This window comes from Oncorhynchus tshawytscha, linkage group LG24 (assembly GCF_018296145.1).
Source record: "Oncorhynchus tshawytscha isolate Ot180627B linkage group LG24, Otsh_v2.0, whole genome shotgun sequence".
Classification (NCBI taxonomy): domain Eukaryota; kingdom Metazoa; phylum Chordata; class Actinopteri; order Salmoniformes; family Salmonidae; genus Oncorhynchus; species Oncorhynchus tshawytscha.
The window spans coordinates 6,307,363-6,334,220 of NC_056452.1; the positions used below are offsets into that span (position 1 = coordinate 6,307,363).

At 43.1% G+C, this 26,858-nt stretch overlaps 1 protein-coding gene across 1 annotated transcript in view; it reads right to left on the minus strand.

The window, feature by feature from the left end:
* Positions 1 to 26,858, minus strand: part of LOC112223813 (LIM and SH3 domain protein 1) — a 45,579-nt gene that overhangs the window by 3,150 nt on the left and 15,571 nt on the right. The window contains exons 4-5 of the mRNA XM_024387049.2: positions 22,080 to 22,187; positions 20,196 to 20,268 (exon numbers count right to left, since the gene is read on the minus strand). Of these exons, the coding sequence (XP_024242817.1) occupies positions 20,196 to 20,268; positions 22,080 to 22,187 (181 nt within the window). The remainder of the gene's footprint in view (positions 1 to 20,195; positions 20,269 to 22,079; positions 22,188 to 26,858) is intronic.

Sequence of the window (26,858 nt, forward strand, 5' to 3'; positions counted from 1 at the left end):
TTTTTTCAGAGTGATTACAATTGCACTAGAATAGTTAATTTTTTATATATTTTTTGTTTGTTCCAGTATTTTCTCATTAATACCTGCGTTCTGTTTTGATGTAAGAATGTAAATTGTTGATCTGTATTTTGATTTTTTTTTTTATTATATATTTTTTAAACCAATAGATGCGGTAAAGGAGTAAATGGAACGCAGACCATTCCATTGAGCAGATTGGCGCACAGTCAACAAATCTGATCTAACAAATTGGATATTCCTCAAATCCATCATGATTTATCTATTGTAACAGGCCCACAATGTGGTTACTTTAGTCCGATTTGGATATATTTGGCTGTTTTCGTAGCACAATATTTATACGTTTTCAGGTTTAGAAGAAGTAAATGCTAACTCTCATTCATACAAAAGTTACACTTAAATCTGAACTGGTTCTCCAGCAGATTAGTAAAAATGGCTCACCCCGTGTTAAAAAATAGCCTCTTTCCCAATATTCAAATTACTACGTCTCACTTTCGGTTATTTGAAAATTAAATAATCTCCAAAATATTGCTGTATTTAAAACAACCCATAGAAAGCTGTTTGCAATTTCTGTTTAATCCACCAGAAAAGACAAACAAATATTACAACAAATATTATGGTTAAACCCAAATATACTAATTCATATATTTTTAAATATACGTATATAAAAACAAATTAAAACGGTTAAATACCTATCTTTGTTAATCGCTCAACACAGAATAGGCGCATAAGGGGACTCCCTCAAATGTTTGAAGAAAACATTTATATTTTATTCAGCTTTGTTCAATAGTATTCCTCATACTATAAAATAATGCCACTGAAATATAAACAAATCTTGTCTGCTAAATGAACTAGTGTAGCCCACAGCCATTTGGCATAGCCACATCAGGACCTAACATAAGGACAACTCGGAGTTTGCTATTCTTTTCTTCTGAAATAGACTACATTTTCTTCATATCATGTTTCTTTAGACCTGTCTAAAATAAATAATGGATTTATTGTGAAGGTGTAGGCTACAGTTGAAGTCGGAAGTTTATATAAACTTAGGTTGGAGTCATTAAAACTCGCTTTTCAACCACTCCACAAATTTCTTGTTAACAAACTATAGTTGTGGCAAGTCGGTTAGGACATCTACCTTGTGCACAACACAATTCATTTTTCCAACAATTGTTTACAGACATATTATTTCACTTATAATTCACTGTATCACAATTCCAGTGGGTCAGAAGTTTACATACACTAAGTTGACTGTGCATTTAAACAGCTTGGAAAATTCCAGAAAATGATGTCATGGCTTTAGAAGATGCTGGTGGAAACAGGTACAAAAGTATAATATCCACAGTAAAACGAGTCCTATATAGACAAATCCTGAAAGGCCGCTCAGCAAGGAAGAAGCCATTGCTCCAAAACCGGCATAAAAAAGCCAGACTACAGTTTGCAACTGCACATGGGGACAAAGATCATACTTTTTGGAGAAATGTCATCTGGTCTGAGATGAAACAAAAATAGAACTGTTTGGCCATAATGACCATCGTTATGTTTGGACGAAAAAGGGGGAGGCTTGCAAGCCGAAGAACACCATCCCAACCGTGGAGCATGGGGGTGGCAGCATCATGTTGTGGGGGTGCATTGCTGCAGGAGGGACTGATGCACTTCACAAAATAGATGGCATCATGAGCTAGGAAAATTATGTGGATATATTGAAGCAAAATCTCAAGACATCAGTCAGAAAGTGAAATCTTGATCGCAAATGGGTCTTCCAAATGGACAATGACCCCAAGCATACTTCCAAAGTTGTGGCAAAATGGCTTAAGGATAACAAAGTCAAGGTATTGGAGTGGCCATCATAAAGTTCTGACCACAATCCTATAGAAACATTGTGGACAGAACTGAAAAAGTGTGTGCGAGCAAGGAGGCCTACAAACCTGACTCAGTTACACCAGCACTGTCAGGAGGAATGGGCGAAAATTCACCCAACTCATTGTGGGAAGCTTGTGGAAGGCTACCCGGAACTTTTGAACCAAGTTAAACAATTTAAAGGCAATGCTACCAAATACTAATTGAGTGTATGTAAACTTATGACCCACTGGGAATGTGATGAAAGAAATAAAAGCTGAAATAAATAATTCTCTCTACTATTATTCTGACATTTCACATTCTTAAAATAAACTGGTGATCCTAACTGGGATTAAATGTCAGGAATTGTAAAGAAAACTGAGTTTAAATGTATTTGGGTAAGGTGTATGTAAACTTCCGACTTCAACTCTATGTGGAGAAGCCAGGAGATGCTAAATGTGGTGTTCATAATGGTCAATTATAGTGAGACCGACAGTTACTTGCTTGACAATCACCGGCTGACAAAATGTTGTGACCGCCACAGCCCTAGTCCAGACCATACCAAATATGAACCAAACATTGACGTTTATGATTGGTTCAGATTTGGTCTGGACTGGACCAAAAACCAATGTCCCCGTGGATGTCGAAATCAAGGGCGGTCTGGAACTGCACCAAAAAAAAAACATCCAAAAGGCGTCGGTCAGTGCTTACTGAGGTGTTGCCTACAGTGTTGCCTGAAATGGCATCGTATTAATGCCAATCTATGTGGCAAGCCTACCATTTGTAAAACACAAAAAAAAGACGTCTGGGCAGGGAAAAAAATACATGTCCAAATAACGTTGGCTCTTACTGGGGTATAGCCTACCATGTCAGCCCACAATGGAATTTTATGAATGCCCATCCATGTAGTAGGCCCACCGTTTGTAAAACAGGCCATTGTATTGGCTTTCTTCGTCCTGATTCATGTGACTAATTCATTTGGCTATTTAAGCTCTGAATATCATCTACCCAAATTTATCAGGAGTTATCGCGAGCCTATTTGCACAGCGGGAAATGCAAAAGTATTTTATTTTTCACTATGATAAGCTTGTCAAAAATTGATGGATACAAACTTCAAACCACTGATCATGACAATGGGGTGAAACTCCTCGACAACAGTTGTGATTGTCCATTCCATATTGTCCATTTTACTTCGTGCTGTCCTGTTTTTAGGATATGTTGTTTGTTAAGATGACAGTGTATTTTTGGGGGGGGGGGATTGAGTGCCATTTAGTTTCAGGCTATTTGACCGGAGAAACCTGCATGATGTGAAACGTGTCCATCTCATTACATTGTCATACATTTTATCTCCAGCCTGTAGGCTACAGAAAAGGCCACATACTCTCTATCTGCTATATGATTTATGTTAGATTATTTTTTACAGAACGTCGGTGGAGCGCTGCAGAGATGCATCTCTCCGACAGCACCCTGGAGAGGCGCGCTGGGAATGGAGAAGCAAAATATTTTTCGCCCGCCTCTAAAATGTGGCCACTGCTTATTAAAGAGCGGCATCAGCGCTCAACTAAAAAGCCCACATGCCACTGGTTGAGAGAAATGTTCATTGTTTTTGTGCAGAAGTATATGCGGATTAATTTGTTGTTGTTGGAGGTGCGTGTAACGGTTTTCTAGTGGTGATGAAGGAGAGTCGGACCAAACTGCAGCGTGTTGATTGCGATCCATATTTATTAAACAAAACGTAAATACGACTAAACACTAAACACTACAAAACAATAAACGTAAATGAAAACCGAAAACAGCCTATCTAGTGCAAACTAACAGAGAGTACAAGTAAGACACTAAGGACAATCACCCACGACAAACTCAAAGAATATGGCTGCCTAAATATGGTTCCCAATCAGAGACAACGATAAGCATCTGCCTCTGATTGAGAACCACTCCAGACAGCCATAGACTTTGCTAGACAACCCACTAAGCTACAATCCCAATACCACCACCAAAACCCCAAGACAAACACACCACAATTACAAAAACCCCATGCCACACCCTGGCCTGACCAAATACATAAAGATGAACACAAAATACTTTGACCAGGGCGTGACAGAACCCCCCTAAGGTGCGGACTCCCGAACGCACCTCAAAACAATAGGGAGGGTCCGGGTGGGCGTCTGTCCATGGTGGCGGCTCCGGCGCGGGGACGTGGACCCCACTCCTTTAATGTCTTAGTCCCCTCTCCCTTCGTCCCTGGATAGTCCACCCTCGCCGCCGACCATGGCCTAGTAGTCCTCACCCAGAACCCCACTGGACTGAGGAGCAGATCGGGACTGAAGGACAGCTCGGGACCGAGGCAGCTCGGGACTGAGGGGAAGCTCGGGAGTGAGAGAAAGCTCAGGAGTGAGAGAAAGCTCAGGAGTGAGAGGAAGCTCAGGAGTGAGAGGAAGCTCAGGAGTGAGAGGAAGCTCAGGAGTGAGAGGAAGCTCAGGAGTGAGAGGAAGCTCAGGCCGGTAAATAGATCTACCAGCTCCTGGCTGGCTGGTGGTCTCAGCAGATCCTGGCTGACTGGCAGATCCTGGCTGACTGGCAGATCCTGGCTGACTGGCAGATCTGGAAGAGTCTGGTTGACTGGCAGATCTGGAAGAGTCTGGTTGACTGGCAGATCTGGAAGAGTCTGGTTGACTGGCAGATCTGGAAGAGTCTGGCTGACTGGCAGATCTGGAAGAGTCTGGCTGACTGGCAGATCTGGAAGAGTCTGGTTGACTGGCAGATCTGGAAGAGTCTGGTTGACTGGCAGATCTGGAAGAGTCTGGCTGACTGGCAGATCTGGCGGCGCTGGGCAGACTGGCAGATCTGGCGGCGCTGGGCAGACTGGCGGCGCTGGGCAGACTGGCGATGCTGGGCAGACTGGCGGCGCTGGGCAGACTGGCGGCGCTGGGCAGACTGGCGGCGCTGGGCAGACTGACGACGCTGGGCAGACTGGCGGCGCTGGGCAGACTGGCGGTGCTGGGCAGACTGGCGGTGCTGGGCAGACTGGCGACGCTGGGCAGACTGGCGACGCTGGGCAGACTGGCGACGCTGGGCAGACTGGCGACGCTGGACAGACTGGCGGCGCTGGGCAGACTGGGGGCACTGGCGGCGCTGGGCAGACTGGCGGCACTAGCTGCCCCATATAGGCTGACAGCTCTGGCGGCTTCTTACAGACTGACCGCTCTGGCGGCTCCGTGCTGACTGGCAGCTCCTTGCAGACTGGCAGCTCCTTACAGACTGACAGCTCCGTGCAGACTGACAGCTCCGTGCAGACTGACAGCTCCGTGCAGACTGACAGCTCCGTGCAGACTGGCAGCTCCATGCAGACTGGCAGCTCCATGCAGACTGGCTGCTCCATGCAGACTGGCTGCTCTATGCAGACTGACATCTCTGGCTGCTTCATGCAGACTGACAGCTCTGGCTGCTCCATGTAGACTGGCTGCTTCATGCAGACTGGCAGCTCGGGCTGCTTCATGTAGACTGACAGCTCTGGCTGCTCCATGCGGACTGACAGCTCTGGCTGCTCCATGTAGACTGACTGCTTCATGCAGACTGGCAGCTCGGGCTGCTTCATGTAGACTGACAGCTCTGGCTGCTCCATGCGGACTGACAGCTCTGGCTGCTCCATGCGGACTGACAGCTCTGGCTGCTCCATGCGGACTGACAGCTCTGGCTGCTCCATGCGGACTGACAGCTCTGGCTGCTCCATGCGGACTGACAGCTCTGGCTGCTCCATGCAGACTGACAGCTCTGGCTGCTCCATGTAGACTGGCTGCTTCATGCAGACTGGCAGCGCGGGCTGCTTCATGTAGACTGACAGCTCTGGCTGCTTCATGCAGACTGGCAGCTCTGGCTGCGCTGAACAGGCGGGAGACTCCGGCAGCGCTGGAGATGAGGAAAGCTCCGACAGCGCTAGATAGGCGGGAGACTTCGGCAGCGCAGGAGAGGAGAAAGGCTCCGACAGCGCTGGAGAGGCGAGGCGCACTGTAGGCCTGATGCGTGGTGCTGGTACTGGTGGTACTGGACCGAGGACACGCACAGGAAGCCTGGTGCGGGGAGCTGCTACCGGAGGGCTGGGGTGTGGAGGTGGTACTGGATAGACCGGACCGTGCAGGCGCACTGGAGCTCTTGAGCACCGAGCCTGCCCAACCTTACCTGGTTGAATGCTCCCGGTTGCCCTGCCAGTGCGGCGAGGTGGAATAGCCTGCACTGGGCTATGCAGGCGAACCGGAGACACCGAGCGCAAGGCTGGTGCCATGTAAGCCGGCCCAAGGAGACGCACTGGGGACCAGATGCGTAGAGCCGGCTTCATGGCATTTGGCTCGACGCTCAATCTAGCCCGGCCGATACGCGGAGCTGGAATATACCGAACCGGGCTGTGCACCCGCACTGGAGACACCGTGCGCTCCACAGCATAACACGGTGCCTGCCCGGTCTCTCCAGCCCCCGGTAAGCACAGGGAGTTTGCGCAGGTCTCCTACCTGGCATAGCTATACTCCCTGTAAGCCCCCCAAGAATTTTTGGGGCTGACTCCCGGGCTTTCTTGCCAACCGTGTTCCCTCGTATCGCCGGCTCCTCTCTCCGGCTGCCTCTGCTCTCCTAAGTGCCTCCACCTGTTCCCATGGAAGGCGATCCCTTCCCGCCAGGATCTCCTCCCATGTGTAGCAACCCTTGCCATCCAATATATCGTCCCATGTCCAATCCTCATTGCGCCGCTGTTGCTGCCTTTGTTGCCTCTCCTCTTTCGGCTGCTCCTGCCTGTTGACACGCCGCTTGGTCCGTTGGTGGTGGGTGATTCTGTAACGGTTTTCTAGTGGTGATGAAGGAGAGTCGGACCAAACTGCAGCGTGTTGATTGCGATCCATATTTATTAAACAAAACGTAAATACGACTAAACACTAAACACTACAAAACAATAAACGTAAATGAAAACCGAAAACAGCCTATCTAGTGCAAACTAACAGAGAGTACAAGTAAGACACTAAGGACAATCACCCACGACAAACTCAAAGAATATGGCTGCCTAAATATGGTTCCCAATCAGAGACAACGATAAGCATCTGCCTCTGATTGAGAACCACTCCAGACAGCCATAGACTTTGCTAGACAACCCACTAAGCTACAATCCCAATACCACCACCAAAACCCCAAGACAAACACACCACAATTACAAAAACCCCATGCCACACCCTGGCCTGACCAAATACATAAAGATGAACACAAAATACTTTGACCAGGGCGTGACAGTGCGTCTTGGCCAGTTTAGCTCCGAAAATGCCATCCTCGTCAATATGGCAAGCCCGCCTAATTCTGCCTAATGAGCGGGCCGGCCATGGACACAACCATCCCAGCTCTGCAGATTTTGCATGCGAAGAGACAGAATCCTTAGATATTTTGTTGCGGTAATGCCCCATATGTAGCTTGTTTTTGGTCGCATGTTCAATAATGGCTGAAAAATCACAACATTTATCTAAAGCTAACTCTGCAAATAGCACTGCTGGCTGACTTGAAAAGCCATAGTCATTTGATCAATAATATAATAATACTCTTAGTAAAAATGTTCATCTTTAATTTACGGTCTGGAGAAACTATGAGAATAGAAAGTTTCAGAACTGTTGTGAAACATCACAGCACAGTTGAAAAAAACGTATGGCAAGTAGAAATCACAACTGGATGGTGTTCAGAGATAGATGGGAGGGGCCGAGGGTAGCTGAAGGGTAAAAAAAAAAGATAACTAGTGTAGAATGTACTGTGTCTGTAAAATGTATATAGTACTGTATGTTTAAGATGGAAGTAGAAGCCTACGTGTTGTTGTCCATTATGTTTAGTCAAATTAGGGGAGCGGGGTGGTAGAGTTAGGGTGAAAGAATAAACTGCTGTCAGTGGCACAGGGAGTCTGGATGGCAGATGCGGTCTAGCCTTCTGCTATACTAAAGTAGCTGTACTGAGGTCATGTTGTGAGCACAGATCCTCTAATTGACTATTTCTTTTCATCATCCAGATGATCACCTAATCCATCTGCTCCTTGTCCCTCAGTTTCAGGTTTTCCTGCAGTAATTCCTTGTAAAACTTATGGAGGCTTCATTGCAAGCAATTTGCTTTGATAGCACTTTCTACCACCGCTGTTCAGAAGTGTTATTTGTGTTATAGTTTTAGTGGTCAGCCAACAAAGGGTTCAAATGGAATGTTCAAGGTGCACTGATCAGTTATGACATAGACGTGGTAAAGAGGTCCATCGAACTCAAGCCAAAACAATGGAATTGCTATGGAAACGCACTGGGGCAAAGATCCAGTCTCCTCATTGCCCCCAGCAAAATGTGCCTACATCTTCACAAATCAATTGCATTGAAGTTAAAAACGACTTTGACTACCACCACCAATTTCAGTATGCTAGCTATGCTAATCAGGATTTGTTTGGGGGTTTAATATTGCAGATAGATTGTGGGTTCTATCACTGTAATTGTCTGCATCGCTTCCAATCCCCCATATATTTTTTATTTAAAAAAATTATTTACCATAACCCTACCACCCCTCACCTAATTGGAGTAAACTAATGGAGAGCAAAACTTAGACTTCTACATCCAGATTATACATACTATATATATTTTACAGACACGGTACATTATACACGAGTTATCATTTATTTCCAGCATCATTTGCCCCAATAAAGTTTGACTAAATGAAAATCCACCGAACGGATAAATATGTTGTTGATCTTTAGAACATTTTTCCTATATCCGCCGTTTCCATTAGACTACACAAGTCACAATATATTGTTTTTGCGACATTGCTTTTGTAGAATAAACCTGGGTGAATAGAAACCTGCCTCGAGACAGGACAAAGATACACAGAACTCCAGAATAACCCGGGAAAAATGAACAAATGAAACCACAAATGCCTTCGGAAAGTATTCAGACCCCTTCCCTTTTTCCACATTTTGTGACGTTACAGACTTATTCTAAAATTGATAAAATAATGTTTTCCCCTCATCAATCTAGATTTTTGCAAATGTTAAAAAAAAAAATGAAATACTTTATTTACATAACTCTTCAGACCCTTTACTCTGTATTTTGTTGAAGCACCTTTGGCAGCGAGCACAGCCTTGTCTTCTTGGGTATGACGCTACAAGCTTGGCACACCTGTATTTGGGGAGTTTCTCACATTCTTCTCTGCAGATCCTCTCAAGCTCTGTCAGGTTGGATGGGGAGTGTTGCTGCACAGCTATTTTCAGGTCTCTCCAGAGATGTCCGATCGGCCACTCAAGGACACTCAGAGACATGTCCCAAAGCCACTCCTGCATTGTCTTGGCTGTGTGCTTAGTGTCGTTGTCCTGTTGGAAGGTGAACCTTCGCCCAGTCTGAGGTCCTGAGCACTCTGGAGCAGGTCTTCATCAAGGATCTCTCTGTACTTTGCTCCATTCATCTTTCCCCCGATCCTGACTAGTCTCCCTGTCCCTGCTGCTGAAAAACATCCCCACAGCATGATGCTGCCACCACCATGCTTCACATTAGTGATGGTGCCAGGTTTCCTCCAGATGTTACGCTTGCATTCAGGCCAAAGAGTTCAATCTTGGTTTCATCAGACCAGAGAATCTTGTTTCTCATGGTTCGAGAGTCCTTCAGGTGCCTTTCGGACAACTCCAAGCGGGCGGTCATGTGCCTTTTACTGAAGAGTGTCTTCCGTCTGGCCACTCTCCATAAAGGCCTGATGGGTAGAATGCTGCAGAGATGGTTGTCCTTCTGGAAGGTTGTTTCCTCTCCAAAGAGGAACTCTGGAGCTCTGTCAGAGTGACCTTCGGGTTCTTGGTCACCTCCCTGACCAAGGCCCTTCTCCCCTGATTGCTCAGTTTGGCCGGGTGGCCAACTCTAGGAAGAGTCTTGGTGGTTCAAAACTTCTTCCATTTAAGAAAGGTGGAGGCCACTGTGTTCTTGGGGACCTTCAATACTGGGCTCCCGAGTGGTGCAGTAGTCTAAGGCACTGCATCTCAATGCTAGAGGCATCACCACAGACCCTGGTTGATCCCAGGCTGTATCACAACCAGCCGTTTTTATTTATTTATTTTATTTTACCTTTATTTTACTAGGCAAGTCAGTTAAGAACAAATTCTTATTTTCAATGACGGCCTAGGAACAGTGGGTTAACTGCCTGTTCAGGGGCAGAACGCCAGATTTGTACCTTGTCAGCTCGGGGATTCGAACTTGTTACTAGTCCAACGCTCTAACCACTAGGCTACCCTGCCGCCCCGTGATCAGGAGTCCCATAGGGCGGCGCACAATTGGCCCACAATTGGCCCAGTATCGTCCGGGTTAAGGGATGGTTTGGCCGGGGTAGGCCGTCATTGTAAAATCATCATTGTATCTTTCCCCAGATCTGTGCCTCAACACAATCCTGTCTCTGAGCTCTACAGACAATTCCTTCGACCTCATGGCTTGGTTTTTGCTCTGACATGCACTGTGGGACCTTCTACAGACAGGAGTGTGTCTTTCCATGTCCAATCAATTGAATTTACCACAGGTGGACTCCAATCAAGTTGTAGAAACATCTCAAGGATGATCAATGGAAACAGTACGCACCTGAGCTCAATTTTGAGTCTCATAGCAAAGGGTCTGAATACTTATGTTAATAAGGTATTTCTGTAATATTTTTATTTTTTTACATTTGCAAAATTTTCAAAAAACCTGTTTTCACTTTGTCAATGTTTGAGTATTGTGTGTAGATTGATGAGGATATATTTTTATTTTATACATTTTTACGATAAGGCTGTGTCGTAACAAAAAAATCCACTGTGAAATATCTTTTCATTAACCAAAAATATTGTAGTTTCAGCTGTTTGAAGCTGGTGTACAAAACCGAGAAGTAAAAGATGCAAAAACTAAACTTAAGCACGGGAAGCATAGAAATAATGCACATAGAACAGATCTAGCTCTTCTTAGACATGGTTTCAATGAGAATGACATATCTATAATTTCTATGTGGATTTGGTCAGGTCACCCAAAAGTTATATATTGCAGCTTTAAATAAACAGAAATTCTACCTCATGAGTCTTGCGGACGTTCATGTACACAATAAACATCGTACCAAGTCAGAGGGTAATAAATGATAGGCCTAAATTAAAATATATCTTGTCAAAAATGAAACAGAAATGTCTAAGTAGCTAGCTTTCCATCCAATTGGCTACAGATTATCATGCAAATACTCTAAAATTCTAAAATATGCATTTTCTCACCAGTGGTGTGTTTCTACCCAATAAACTTGTTGCAGATAAACATTTGTGTGTGATGACGTAGTGCAAAAAAAAATTCACTTTTTAATTTAAGTTTTCCTGTACTGAGTAAAAAATCTCAAATTCAATGTGTTTCCATCGCATTTTCAACTCTACCGAGTTTTGTCACAAAAACTGTTGCGTTGAATAGCAAATGTGCCTGCTCATATATGATGGTTGTTTTATCAATATTTGCACATAAAGGCATTTCCACCACCATACATTTTACAGACAAAAAATATCCCACTATGTCGAAGGAACAAATGATCTTTCGGCATTTATAAAATTGTACCGAAACTACCTATTTTCATCACAGCTGTCGTGATAATTTTTTACAAGGTATGACTTTACTCGCATTAAAATTGTGGATGGAAACGTAGTTATTGCTGCAATAAACGGTCAGGTAAAGTCAGACTCGAGTCCAAGTCATGTGACTCCAATCCAAGAATAGTATTAAAAATGACAGATATCACATGACATCGAGGTAACTGTTCACGTGGTTCCTCCATTTGACTTTGAATCTGGTTCAGGAGAAGAAGAGGTAGAGTCTAGGAGCTTTTGGATGGATGACGAGGGGGAGACCTGGCTGACAACTGTGGCACGTTTTGGGAGCATGGAGAGGCCAGAGATACTGTTGCCAGACTAATAAATTGGGCTAAGGAACAGAAGATGGGTTTTGGAGAAAGGCCATCAGTGTGTGTTCTGCAAGCAGTACAGCGGATGACGGCACGGAATGAGCTCGGTGAAAGGATAGACGTGGTTATGGACAGTGAGGAGGAAGGAGAAGAGCCGAGTGCAGTGGGAAGATGTGTGTTGGGGAAAAAAGGCGCCAAGTACAAACCGTATTATGCTGTCTCTGATTTCTCAGAAATTGAACCTGACGAGAGTCAGGATGAACTACCTGTGTGGTGTGGTGTGGTGTGGTGAAGACCTCCGAGTCCGTGCCTCCCCCCGATGGTCATGCAAAGGATGATTCGGGCCCAGTGGGAGGGACATTTTTGGAAAAAGTTGATCCCTGCATTTTGGCTGAGGCTGGGGTAGATAATAAGTTGGGTAATGTTAAATTGGTTAAGGTAGCTCAAAGTAGACTTGTGAGAATTTTCTGTGTTTCTTCTGTCCAGTGGGAGCGGGCCCTTCACATCACGCGACTAGGGACAAGAGCTGTGACTTGCATTTGGGAGCAGGGCGCCTTTAAAAGGAGTGATTATTTGGGTGACGTTATGTGTTGAGGTGGAGCAATTTGAAAATTCCCTATGTCTGTGATGCCCGCCGTTTGGTGCGATGCAGACCCGGAGGCGAGCTTGGTGAAACTGAGAAGACACTGTCTGTCATTTTGAGTTTTGAAGCAGTCTTTACCTGATAAAGTGATGTTAGGATATGTCAGTTATCCTGTGAAAGCGTTTGTGCCGAACTCACAAGGTGTTTCAGATGCCAAGCTTTTGGTCATGTTGCAGCAGTGTGTAGGAGGGAGATTCCCAAGAGAGAAGTCTGCTGGAGGGTATGGGATAAAGGAATGTGTAGTATCGGTGAAAAAAACTGTGTGTGTCAATTGTGTGTGTACTCATGTTGCTGGGGATCACAAGTCCCCGGTGCGAGAGAGACAGGTTGAGGTTGCCAGGGTCAGACTAGAACAGAAGGTGTTGTATCCTGAGGCAGTGAAGAGAGTAGAGGATGATCGGTCAAAGGTGAGACGTAGGCTTAGGCCAATACAGAGTGATACGAATTTGTGCTTCAGTAAGGTTGGCTTCTTAGCATTCATTCATTGTAATCACAGAAAATAGATGTTGTGGTAGCAGCTGCAGAGAAGTACAGTACTTGGGTGTACATGGTTTTACTGCAGAAGAGTTACAAAGTGTGTTGAATAAAAGAGTCCCGTCCTCCCAGGCCGTCTGCCTGGTGTAGGATCAGTTACGGTCAAAGTGGTGGAATGGGGGTGGTGATTTTTCTTTTTATGAAATAGTGGTATATATAGTGTTGTGTTCGAGACCGATTCAAGACCAAGACTGGAGCGAAAAGAGTCAGAGTCAAAGCCAAGACCCAAAGGGGGGCAAGACCGAGTCAAGACTGAGACCGGGAGGGGGACGAGAGGTACAAGACCGAGTCAAGACCGAGACCTGAAAAATGCGAGTCCAATTCAAGACCATGATTGTAATTTTGTCAATTCGTCCCCATAACAAGAGTTCAAATAGAGCCAGTCTAAAAAAATGTCGTAACCCAAAAACAGTGGGGAACAATGAGAGCCTTCTACGCTTTAAGAGAAAAGCTAAGGATTTATAAAATAATACAAATAATTATTCATATTATTCTTTTCAATCATGTTCTGATTTAATCTCTTCAGTTTTTGTTCGAAAGGAAAGTGCTAACACTGAAGAGAAAAAAAGATCCATTCAGGATTCTTCTTTGGTGGACTCTGAGGGGATACATCTAGCTAGCTAAGTCAGCCACTGGCGAGGGCTAGGCCATCAGAAGCTTGATAGAAGGCATCTGCCATTCAACTGTATTAGGGCAAAATGTTGGAGTGAGAGTGGAATCAACCAATTACATTGACTTGTAGTGGGTGGGACCGTTTTAACAAAAATGTATGGAAACAGGTCAATGCAATAGCGGGCATTAGTTTTCCCAAGGTCTCGCTAGCTAGCTTTTATTGTAGGCTAGTTTGCAGTGGCTGCAGCAGGTGTTATTGAAGAGGATGTTGTTGCTTATTTGTTAGCTTCTCCCTTTTCAAGAATAAATTTCAACAAGAGGTAGTGGAACTGTGTTTTTTTATTGCTGTTTGCATGCTGGTAGCCATCTCTTTGAAAATAACTTATGTGTGTGACACATTGTTGCATTTCAACTTAAGATCACTGGTTACTTTGTGTGCTAAACCTGAAAAAATGTTTTCCACTGGGAAGTAACAGTTGAACATTTCGACTGGGAAATGCTTAACCTAATTGGTTGTGTTTTTGTATTCTTAGGACTGGGACCTACTGGCTTATTATGTCAGAGTGAATGGACTGCTGTCTTTCCATCGACCCTATGCAGTGGTGTCGCGGTGCCTGTTGAAGTGGGTCCTGTGTGAAGGAAAGGCTGTTTTCCCATTGATTTTTCAGATTTTCACTTTCAACATCACACTTTCAAAAATGTTATGCTGTAAGTCTACAACAATGCTTAACCACATCGGCAGACCATTTGAGGTCTGGGAAAAAATCTACAAAAATACATTTATGGAGGGTGTAGTTGCCCTTTAAAATTCAATTGACCAAAGCAAATCCCCTCCCCATTGACACAAATCAGCATTATATCATTCTATCAGACAGGACTACAATGCAGTCAACATTTAATTGGGATGTTTTGGGGGGGGGGGAGCCTTTAGAAATGTTCATGTAAACCGCGCATGATGACTGAATTGCACATCGCAAATTGGACCAACATTTTTTGAAACCTGGTTTGCATATCCACTGTTGCCTTAGTTAGCATTATAAGTTGAAAGTCTTTCCTACCGATGTCATTCTTCTGTGAGATGCTCCATCCCTTATGAAAAAAGACTGCAGTAATTTTGTAGTGTAACTGCAGTTACAGTGCAGTATAATTGTAGTTCAACTTCAGTACACTGCAGTTATTTCTGCAATCACTGCACCCAACATACCACAGTCGACTGCAGTTACTGAAACCTTTACTGCAGTTTCAAAACTGCAATCAGCCAACTTCAACCTGAAAGAGTGTGATATCTGCGGCTGGCGCTTTCATCCCGACCGCCTGGAGTAACACAGGCAGAAATGTGCCAAGGTAGCCTCCAATGGCAAAAGACGGGGGTTCTACGACTCCAGCGAGCACCGGTGTACAAGGGCAACAAACCTGGGTGGCTTCATCAAGCAATCTATTGATCCATGATTCATGTAATGCAGTGTCGTTGTCCTCGAAGGCTCCCTGACCAAGACAGTTTATAACTCTACCCCTATTAGAGAAACCACTTATTTTCACCTCAATTAAAACACCTATTGAAGAAATATGAATCTGAATTGTTTGGATTTATCAGTGTATTTCAAAGAAAATATACAGTACCTGTCAAAAGTTTGGACACACCCACTCATTCAAGAGTTTTTCTTTATTTTTACTATTTTCTACATGGTACAATAATAATCAATACCTCAAAACTATGAAATAACGCATATGGGATTATGTAGTAACCAAAAAAGTGTTAACCAAATGTATTTTATAATTGAGATTCTTGGCTACCACGCTGTGAACAGCATGAGGCGAATCCGTGCACATGCGCAGATACTGTGTTTGACCGTGTGAAAGCGAAGTCTTGCATCTCGCTCATCTGAATATCTCTGGTGCTGCTCATGGCAACGTCATTTTGCAGAGTCTACCTTTAAACTGTCTTCTTCTATGACCATTCTGGTTTTCTCACACAGGTTTGAATGGGAGATGGCTACAGGTAGTCTTTAATTGGATATTTCGCAACGAGAACATTAGTTGTAAATAAAAAAAAATTGTTGCAATTGATGTACAATCATCAATAGCCGTTCGTTTTAACTTGACAGGATGAAAACATTGAAAATAACACTGTTGTATTTTATCTTCTTTTAATGTTGATTAATAAAATGTTGCTGTTTAAAATGTTAAAATGATTAAAATGTTAAACTTTTATTGTTGTGTTGGATGTACTGTATTCAAGCCATGTTAGCTACATAGGCTGCGTTTAGACAGAAAGCCCAATTCTGATATTCTTTCCACTAATTGGTCTTTTGACCAATCACATAAGATCTTTTCACATCAGTTATTTTTCAGAGCTGACCTAATTGGTCAAAAAATACCAATTAGTGAAACAAAGATCAGAATTGGTCTGCCTGTCTAAACGTAGTCATTGTAGTCCCTCTTGCCAGCTTAATATTGGCTGGCTCAAGAGCGGAAAGAAAGATTTCAAGATTGGCTTGATTTGACAGTGTTGCATTAACAACCAATTAGCTTTCTAAAGCAGAAGCAGAGACATTCTGGCACATAGGCTGCTTTGGGTATATTAAGAAAAACAATGATGACACCGGGACACAAATTCTGAAATATTCTGTGTTTTACTCAACATAATGAATTGCAATGCTTCATAGCAAAATTTTGAATGGAATATTATACAGCACGTTCGGAAAGTATTCAGACCTCTTCCCTTTTCCCACATTTTGTTACGTTACAGCCTTATTCTAAAATGGATTTAAAGAACACCCCATAATGAAAAATCAAAAACAGTTTTTTAGCTATTTTTTTCCCATTTATAAAAAATACAAAACAGTAAGTATTCAGACCCTTTGCTATGAGACTCGAAATTGAGCTTAGGTGCATCCTGTTTCCATTGATCATCCTTAATAAATCATCAAATCACATTTTATTGGTCACAAACACATGGTTAGCAGATGTTATTGCGACTGTAGCGAAACACTTCTAGTTCAGAGGGTGCAGCAATCTAACAATTCTACATCAACTACCTAATGCACACACATCTAAGTAAAGGAATGGAATAAGAATATATATGTATAAATATATGGATGAGCAATGACAGAGCAGCATAAGCAAATACAGTATATACATATGAGATGAGTAATGCAAGACATGTAAACATTATTAAAGTAATTAGTGGCCAATGATTTCAAGTCTGTATGAATGCAGCAGCCTCTCTGTGTTAGTAATGGCTGTTTAACAGTCTGATAGCCTTGAGATAAAAGCTGTTTTTCAGTCTCTCAGTCCCAGCTTTGATGCACCTATACTGACCTCGCCTTCTGGATGGTAGCGGGGTGAATAGGCAGTGGCTTGGGTGGTTGTTGTCCTTGATTATCTTTTTGGCCTTCCTGTGACATTGGGTGTTGTAGGTGTCCTGGAGGGCAGGTAGTTTGCCCCCGGTGATGCATTGTGCAGACCGCACCACCCTCTGGAAAGCCCTGTGGTTGTGGGCAGTGCAGTTGCCGTACCAGGTGGTGATACAGCCCGACGGGATGCTCTCAATTGTGCATCTGTAAAAGTTTATGAGGGTTTTAGGTGACAAGCCACATTTCTTCAGCCTCCTGTCTGCTGTTTCCTGAAGTACACGATTATCTCCTTTGTTTTGTTGACGTTGCGTGAGAGGTTGTTTTGAGTGCCCTCACCTCCTCCCTGCAGGCTGTCTTGTCGTTGTCGGTAATCAAGCCTACTACTGTTGTGTAGTCTACAAACTTGATGATTGAGTTGGAGGCGTGCATGGCCACGCAGTCATGGGTGAACAGGGAATACAGGAGGGGGCTGAGCATGCATCCTTGTGGGGCCCTAGTGTTGAGGATCAGCGAAGTGGAGATGTTGTTTCCTACCTTCACCACCTGGGGGTGGCCGTCAGGAAGTCCAGGACCCAATTGCACAGGGCGGGGTTGAGACCCAGGGCCTCAAGCTTAATGATGAGCTTGGAGGGTACTATGGTGTTGAATGCTGAGCTACAGACAATGAACAGCATTCTTACATAGGTATTCCTCTTGTCCAGATGGGATAGGGCAGTGTGCAGTGCCATGGTCGATTGCATCGTCTGTGGACCTATTGGGGCAGTATGACAATTGTAAGTGGGTCTAGGGTGACAGGTAAGGTGGAGGTGATATGATCCTTGACTAGTCTCTCAAAGCACTTCATGATGACAGAAGTGAGTGCTACTATAATCACTTAGTTCAGTTACCTTTGCATTCTTGGGTACAGGAACAATGGTGGCCATTTTGAAGCATGTGGGGAGAGCAGACTGTGATAGGAAGATATTGAATATGTCCGTAAACACACCAGCCAGCTGGTCTGCGCGTGCTCTGAAGACGCGGCTAGGGATGACGTCTGGGCCGGCAGCCTTGCAAGGGTTAACACGTTTAAATGTCTTACTCACGTCGGCCACGGAAAAGGAGAGCCCACAGTTCTTGGTAGCTGGCCATGTCAGTGGCACTGTATTATCCTCAAAGCAGGCAAAGAAGGTGTTTCTACAACTTGATTGGAGTCAACCTGTGGTAAATTAAATTGATTGGACATGATTTGGAAAGGCACACACCAGTCTGTATAAGGTCCCACAGCTGAAAAACCAAGCCACGAGGTCAAAGGAATTGTCCGGAGAGCTCTGAATTGTGTCGAGGCACAGATCTGGGGTAGGGTACCAAACCATTTCTGCAGCAATGAAGGTCTCCAAGAACACAGTGGCCTCCATCAATCTTAAATGAAAAAAGTTTGGAACCACCAAGACTCTTTCTAGAGCTGGCCGCCCAGCCAAACTGAGCAATCGGGGGAGAAGAGCCCTGGTCAGGGAGGTGACCAAGAACCCGATGGTCCCTCTGACAGAGCTCAAGACTTCCACTGTGGAGATGAGAGAAATTTTCAGAAGGACAGCCATCCCTGCAGCATTCCTCCAATCAGGTCTTTATGGTAGAGTGGCCAGACTTGAAGCCACTCCTCAGTAAAAAAGGCACATGAAAGCCTCCTTGGAGTTTGCCAAAAGGCACCTAAAGGACTCTTGGACCATGAGAAACAAGATTCTCTGGCCTGACGAAACCAAGATTGAACTCCTTGGCCTGAATTCCAAGCGTCACGTCTGGAGGAAACCTGGCATCACCCCTACGGTGAAGCATTTTGGTGGCAGCATCATGCTGTGGGAATGTTTTTAAGTGGCAGGGGCTGGGAGACTAGACAGGATTGAGGGAAAGATCAATGGAGCAAAGTGCAGAGAGATCCTTGATGAAAACCTGCTCCAGAGAGCTCAGCACCTCAGACTGGGGTGAAGGTTCACCTTCCAACAGGACAATGACCCTAAGCACACAGCCAAGACAATGCAGGAGTGGCTTTGGGACAAGTCTCTGAGTGTCCTTGAGTGGACAAGCCAGAGCCCGGACTTGAACCCTATCGAACATCTCTGGAGAGACCTGAAAATAGCTGTGCAGCGACGCTCCCCATCCAACCTGACAGAGCTTGAAAGGATCTGCAGAGAAGAATGGGAGAAACTCCCCAAATACAGGTGTGCCAAGCTTGTAGCATCATACCCATGATGGCTCAAGGCTGTAATTGCTGTCATAGGTACTCAAAGTACTGAGTAAAGACTCTGAATACTTATGTAAATGTTATATTTTCGTTTTAAATTTTTAACCAATGTGCAAACATTTCTAAAAAACAGCTTTTTGCTTTGTCATTATGGGGTATTGTGTGTAGATTGATGAGGAAAAAACTCCAATTTAATCAATTTTAGAATATGGCTGTAACGTAACAGAATGTGGAAAAACTCAAGTGGTCTGAATACTTTCCGAGTACACTGTAAATAATACATATTTCTTATTTTCAAAATATTGTACAACTTCCTTGTGAATGATGAAATTATTGAATTCTTAATTTCTGTCAAGTTGCATCACACCACCAATTAAATATTTTTCGTATGCACAGTGCTGGAATTTCCAACTGCTCTATTAGGACATCATTGATTGATTACTAATTGCGCTCGCCTGTTTCTTCCCAGCCCAAACCAGGTGCTGCTGTCAACTGGAAGCCGATCTTAAAGTTTCCAAATATATGCAACATTTCAGAATAATTAATTAATACATTTTTGGTAATGACTTGGAAGTATGGCCTAATACTACCTAATACTATAGATGCAAGGAAGACATAGACATTTAAAACAATTTGTAGTATTAGGACATCAGACTGCCTGATAGTGGACTGTGTACTGAGAATGGCAGTGAGAAGCATTATTAGCTTATCAATTGACTTTTCTAAAATCGTGAATAATAGACCATATGACGAAAAAAATGGTTGGAAACAATTACTCAAGTCAAAATGGGCTTTTGGGTTATTTTCTCTTCCCCCTCCCTCCCCAACTTCCTCCCTAACTTCCTCCCTCTCTCTTTCTTTCCCTCTCTATATATCCAAATACTTACTTCCAATTGTCTATAAATTAGCTGGCATACCCAAAATAGTATTTGAACCCAGCCAGGTCTGTTACAGTATGCTTTTTATTGTGTGTGTGTGTGTGTGTGTGCGTGTGTGTGTGTGCGTGTATGCGCGTATGAGTGTGTGCACGTCGCATGTGCCTGCATGTGTGTGGAGTATTTACCTTGACTGGCATTCACTGGGGGTGGGGCATCACTACTAATTCTGCTCTTCTCAAATTCCTCATGATACTTTATCTGCAAATAGACAGACGGACAGAACGGAGACATCATACATTGTACTGAGAGAATACTGCACTTTATAGATCGTTCCAGAAGGGGTCACTATGTTGCCAAATTCTGCCATCAACAACGCAATAGTCTAGGTTTGTGTGAAGTACCATTTTTGGAGGTATTGAAAAAAACAAAGAGGAAATTACAGTTCAAAGACAACAGTGATTTAACAATGAATACGTTTGCAACCAAGTTAAGCCCTGATCACATAACTTTGGTAGGAGGTTTGCTCTAAAGTTCTAAAACGAGATCACTTTCCCATCCACAACCATGTGCTAAGAAAATCCTACAATGGTTCCTTTCCTTGTTTCCTTTCCTTCATGACCACTTGTCTTAAAGGGCTGGATAGGGTTAGTAGTTCTCATAAACCAGTAGAAATTGTATCTAGTAACCCTTATAGGAGACAAGTGGCCATGAAAGGAAAGGAGACGATCTGTCCGAACTGTGTTCAACTACTGGAATGCAGCCATTGAAATTTGAGGATGGAGGAAACAGAGGACTGAATGTCCAGAGGAAGCGAAGTGCAGCCCTGTGTAACCAACTCGTCCTCAAACGACCTGAAGTAAACAAGCTTGGGAACTCAACAAACTACTAAGGAGCTTTAGAATGAGAGGAAAAGAGGGATAACAAATATAGAGTGTATGTAAAAGACCGAGAGAAAGACAAGAAAACAGAGAAAATAGCTAGAATAGAATAAAGACAAAAACAGCTAGAAGCAGACTGAGGCAAGCATTCAGAAAAATCAAAGAGAGATAAAGAGTTAAGAATGTAAGACGGGCAGAGAGAGGGGAGGACAACAACGAGACAGAAAGACCAGAGAGAGAGAGGACATATCTAGACAGAAACACAGAGAGTAAGAGGAAATAATGAAAGGTGAAACATAAACAGACAGAACTAGGAGGGAGTCAGTGGAGGGGATTATGCTAGTCTGACACTTGAAGTCACATTTCAGACATTTCTTAGGGCCCCAGAAGGTGTTGCCCTATATGGTCAAACTCCCTCAGCTATGAGGAGAAAGTGAATGTCCACTCTCAGTTTGCTGCTGTTCCCCAGATAGACACTCTCACTCTCTCTCTCCCTTCCCCCTGCTCTCTCTTGCCTTTTTCTATATTTCCCCTTTCCCCTCTCTTCCCACTCCCCTCTCTCTCTCTCTCTCTCTCTCTCTCTCTCTCTCTCACTACCCCCTTCCTCTTTCACTACCCCTTCCTCTCTCTCTCTCTCTCTCTCTCTCTCTCTCTCTCTCTCTCACACGCTCTTTCTCTCCTTGGAGCAGCAGTAGCAGAGTGGAATGAGGAGAGATAGTGTTGAATTCTAGCCATGGCTCTCCATTATACCTCTAGGGAATACTACAGTCTCTAACAGTCTCATTCTTTTAGCCTTATCTGATATATGATATTGAGATGGAATGAGATAGATTGAGCCAGTCCATTTGACAAAATCTGTCTATTAGTTTGGTCAGTCAGGAGAAAATTAGTTTATGCTTGCTGATGGATAAAGGATAAGGGAGAGCACAAAACAGTACAGCCTGCAAAGAAGGACTGCAGTTTTGTACGTAGCACTATTAGCAATGGTTCTTGGTCCCAGATCTGTAAACATATTAAGCGTAAACAGATGTGGGACCAGGCTAGTAGCAATGACCTTTGCAGCTAAAATCTTTTGGTCCAAAGTGAGAAGAGGGGGGAGATAGGGAAGTGGGTGTAGTTCATTAGGAATGTTGACTCTATACTGGTTTAGTTCTGTTTTTGAAAATGTAGATACAGAGTAAATAGACTTACGTTGCTGATCTGGTCTTGCGTTTTCTTCACTCTCTGCATCTCCGGTGTGTCGGCCACCACGCTGAAGCCTTTCCCCTTGTTCTTCTCAAACTCCTCTTTGTACAGCGCCTGACACACGCAAACGCACGCGCACACACACAGAAACACACACACACACGGGTTTACAGAAAACCATGCATACTAACAACATTTCTTCATTTCTTCTTCATTGCTTACTTACTGTATGTCATACAAACACACATGAGCACATGACACATAAGCCATTACACTTCAGTAGGAGGGCTGAAATCAAAATACTGTACTACAATTATAACATTAGTGGTTACGATAGTGTTGATTGGGCAATGCATTCATGCTAAATATACTTTTTCTCCTCGTCTTATCTCTGTGAACCCTCCATATTCCGGAACGAAATTGCTCACATCCACAAAGAACTACATTCCCCAAATGCTCACCACGACGCCCAGATCCGTTCACCAGTTCTCTTACACGAAGATAGGTTTTTAAATGATAATTCTGCCATAGACAACTATTGAACAGACATTAAAGAAATCCAACAAAGTTGTCAATAGTGACACTCGAATCACAGAGAAACGTGAATTATGACCTTCAACTTCCGTTTGAATATTTAAAAAAGGTGTTGTTGATATAATTAAAACCAATCTTACAGTTAAAATGAAGGGAAGCTAATTTGGTACATGTCCTGTAATATGACAGCTTCTAACAGCAAATGTTCATATTTTTGAAGGAGAAAAAGATAATTTACAGGAATGGTAGAGATAATACATTCTCACTCAAGGCAAGCAACACGTGTTGATTGTATAGCTATGAGGGTTGTACATTTTAGTTCACGTTGTTGCTCTGCTCTCACACAATCTGAAATCTCTGTGATGGGCTAACACTAGGCTAGCTAGCTAGCACTGGGAAACAAATAGGACAGGTTTGGACAGCATCACTAACGTTAGCTAGTAGCTATCTATGATTGAATTTGCTTTTAGAATGTAGTTATTTTCTCCTGTCTGTGTGGTTCATGTTTGTCAAACAGACAGTCTGTTCTCTTTCATTGACAGCTGGCATTTTCAAAGCAGTTCTGTTGATTTATGGGCAGGGGTATGTTAGCTAACTGGCTGACTAAATTAGCAAGCTAGCCAACTACCTAGCTAATTACCATATGAGCTAATCGGCTGTATCACTTGATAATTGTAGGTTTACTAGCTATCTGCCTAAATGTCAGTAAAGTCATGATAAAGGCAAAAGGCTCAGGCCTCATTCAGTGTGAGCTTTTGGCAGGACACTGGTACTTAACATCTAAATTTAGCAAAACCATAGAAGGGAGGATGGTCAAGGAGGATGTGTGGCATATAATGCAAACGTCTAGCAAACCAAAGGTTGCGTGTTCGAATCGCGTCTGGGACAACTTGAGTACTTTAGCTAAAAAGTAACTTTAGCTAACCACAACTTTAGCTAACCTCAACCATAGTGTTCTGCAACTACTTAGCATGTTAGTTAACCCTCATCTTAACCCTAACAGACCTGGAATAATTATAGTTTTACTATGCTTTGTGGAAAGTAACTATTTTTTCCGGGGAACACATAATGTAGTTCCTTTGGAGGTGACTACAACTATTTGAATACAGATCCCAAAAATTACTACCAATATTTTGTACCGATAAGTTCAAATAAGTTATGACGCTCAACTACTGTATGAATCTTTCAACATGCCACTGAAAATGTTGAAGTCTGCAATTAATTTGACCATACCTGAAAAAACTGCAGAGTAATTCAAAGCCCTTTGCAAATATTGCAAACAGCAAGTTGGATGCTTAGCAAAAACAACTTCTAACCTCTATATCCATCTGAGGTCAAGTGTTCTTGTTTCAAACACACACTATACCATCTAAAAGGGATGGTTTACTCAGAATTTAAACTAAGATGATTTTCTTGGCTGTAGTTTTGGGATATTTTGTTTCCTTCCGATACTTAATACCCATTTTTTGTTCCTGTTAGCATTTTCAGTAACACTTAACATTAAACTGTTCTTGTGCCTGTTTAATACAACTATAATTACTTTTGGAGCAACATTTTATTATCATGTTGTTACATAACACTTTGGTAATTGCATTTTAATTCCATAGCAATGAGCTGAGAGTTTTGTAACGACTGTACACAAGGTATAGTGACTGTCCCATATTCCAATTATGTAATAACTCCATTACTATGCAATTATAAAGCAATTTCCAAAGTCCTATGTAAAAACAATGTTGTTATTGTAATAATGACAAAGTTACAGCACATGTATAAGAACTTGATGTCAAGAATTACTGTACTACCTTATGTCTCACTCAATATGAAAATATATTTGTTAGTCATTTTGAAGCTGCAAAAGTGTTCTACTCTAATGTTGAGGTGATTCCATGTCCGTCATGTATTTCATTTTAGGCTATAAACTACATCATGCTGAACATCTAAGAACCCTCCAAACCATGTGCTTACGATCATTACATTCAAATACCTTCAAACATTATTTGGTTTTCTGAGAGGTATTCAAAATACTGTCAAATATTATTTGGTTTTCTGAGAGGTATTCAAAATACTTTCAAATATTATTAGGTTTTTCCTGAGAGGTATTCAAAATACCTTCAAATATTATTTGGTTTCCTGAGAGGTATTCAAAATACTTTCAAATATTATTTGGTTTTCTGAATTTGAATACCAAAGAAAACAGTTGCCTTTTAGTTGAAGCTCTATATAAACTATATTTGACTTCCTTGAGTATTTGAAAAGTTGGTATTTTAAAATAAACTACAAAACATAACTAATTTCTGCCCAGGTCTGAACCCTAAACCCTAGCTTAGCTAACGTAGTCCCCTAACTAACATTAGCCACAAATGCGAATGCAACAAGATGTAAACTAGAAATCATGTTGTAGCTGATTGCCTTGATTTTTTGTTATTTGACTCAACTTCAAATTTTGTACAGTGTATCAATAGCAGTGGCAGATGTAATAAGCTGAGTTTGCTGTACAACCTTAGTGCATATGTAAAATTTAGGGCAGGGATGCTCATATCGAGCATACAGCCATGCAATCTACATAGAAAAACATTGGCAGTAGAATGGCCTTACTGAAGACCTCAGTGACTTTCATCATGGCACCATCATAGGATGCCACATTTCCAACAAGTCAATTTGTCAAATTTCTGCCCTGCTAGAGCTGCCCCGGTCAACTGTAAGTACTGTTTTGTAAAGTGGAAACGTCTAGGAGCAACAACGACTCAGCCGCAAAGTGGTAGGCCACACAAGCTCACAGAACAGGACCGCTGAGTGCTGAAGTGCATAGCACGTAAAAACCGTCTGTCCTCGGTTGCAACACTCACATAACAGTTCATCGGGAGCTTCATGAAATGGGTTTCCATGGCCGAGCAGCTGCAAACAAGCCTAAGATCAGCATGCATAATGCCAAGCGTCGGCTGGAGGGGTGTAAAGCTCACAGCCATTGGACTCTGGAGCAGTGGAAACGCATTCTCTGGAGTGATGAATCACACTTCACCATCTGGCAGTCCGAAGGACAGATCTGGGTTTGGTGGATGCCAGGAGAATGCTATCTGCCCCAATGCATAGTGCCAAATGGAAAGTTTGGTGGAGGAGGAATAATGGTCTGGGGCTGTTTTTCATGGTTCGGGCTAGGCCCCTTAGTTCCAGTGAAGGGACATTTTAACGCTACAGCATACAATGACATTCTAGATGATTCTGTGCTTCCAACTTTGTGGCAACAGTTTGGGGAAGGCCCTTTCCTCTTTCAGCATGACAATGTCCCCGTGTACAAAGTGAGGTCCATATAGAAATGGTTTTGAGATCGGTGTGGAAGACCTCAACCCCATCAAACACCTTTGGGATGAATTGGAACACAGACTGCAAGCCAGGCAAAAATCGCCCAACATCAGTGCCTGATGTCACCATGGAAGCAAATCCTTGCAGCAATGTTCCAACATCTAGTGGAAAGCCTTACCAGAAGAGTGGAGGCTGTTATAGCAGCAAAAGGGGGACCAACTCCATATTAATGCCTATGATTTTGGAAAGAGATGTTGGTCATGTAGTGTATACATGTTTTGATTCCATTTTTACTCAAACGACCTGCAGGCCAGATTGGACCCCCAATGTGTGTGGGTGTTTAATTTGATTTTGTGTTTGTGATCATGCCGTTTATAGCTAGGCCTACAACAGACAAAGAAGTTTGTACAACATGTCGTAGGCTGAAACAGACAAAGACTTCTGATCATCGCCGGGGGGTGAGTGTGTCACGTTCTGACCCTAGTTCCTTTATTTTGTCTTTGTGTTAGTATGGTCAGGGCGTGAGTTGGGGTGGGCAATCTATGTTCATTTTTCTAGGTTGTGTTTATGTGTTTGGCCTGGTATGGTTCTCAATCAGAGGCAGGTGTCGTTTGTTGTCTCTGATTGAGAATCATACTTAGGTAGCCTTTTCCCACCTGTGTTTTGTGGGTGATTATATTTTTCCGTTTCAGTGTTTGCACCATTCGGGACTGTTTCGGTTTTAATTTGGATTCTGTATTTTGTATTCATTCTCATTAAATTACATTATGGATACATACCACGCTGCATTTTGGTCCTCCGATCCTTCCTACTACTCCTCCTCAGAAGAGGAAGAAGAAATCCGTTACAGAGTGAGAGAACTGGAAGGGAGGGGAAAGCATCAGCGGAGCTACCGGAGCTACATAAAAGCATTTGTGAATAAAGTATAACATGCGCAGAAGGTTGTTTGGC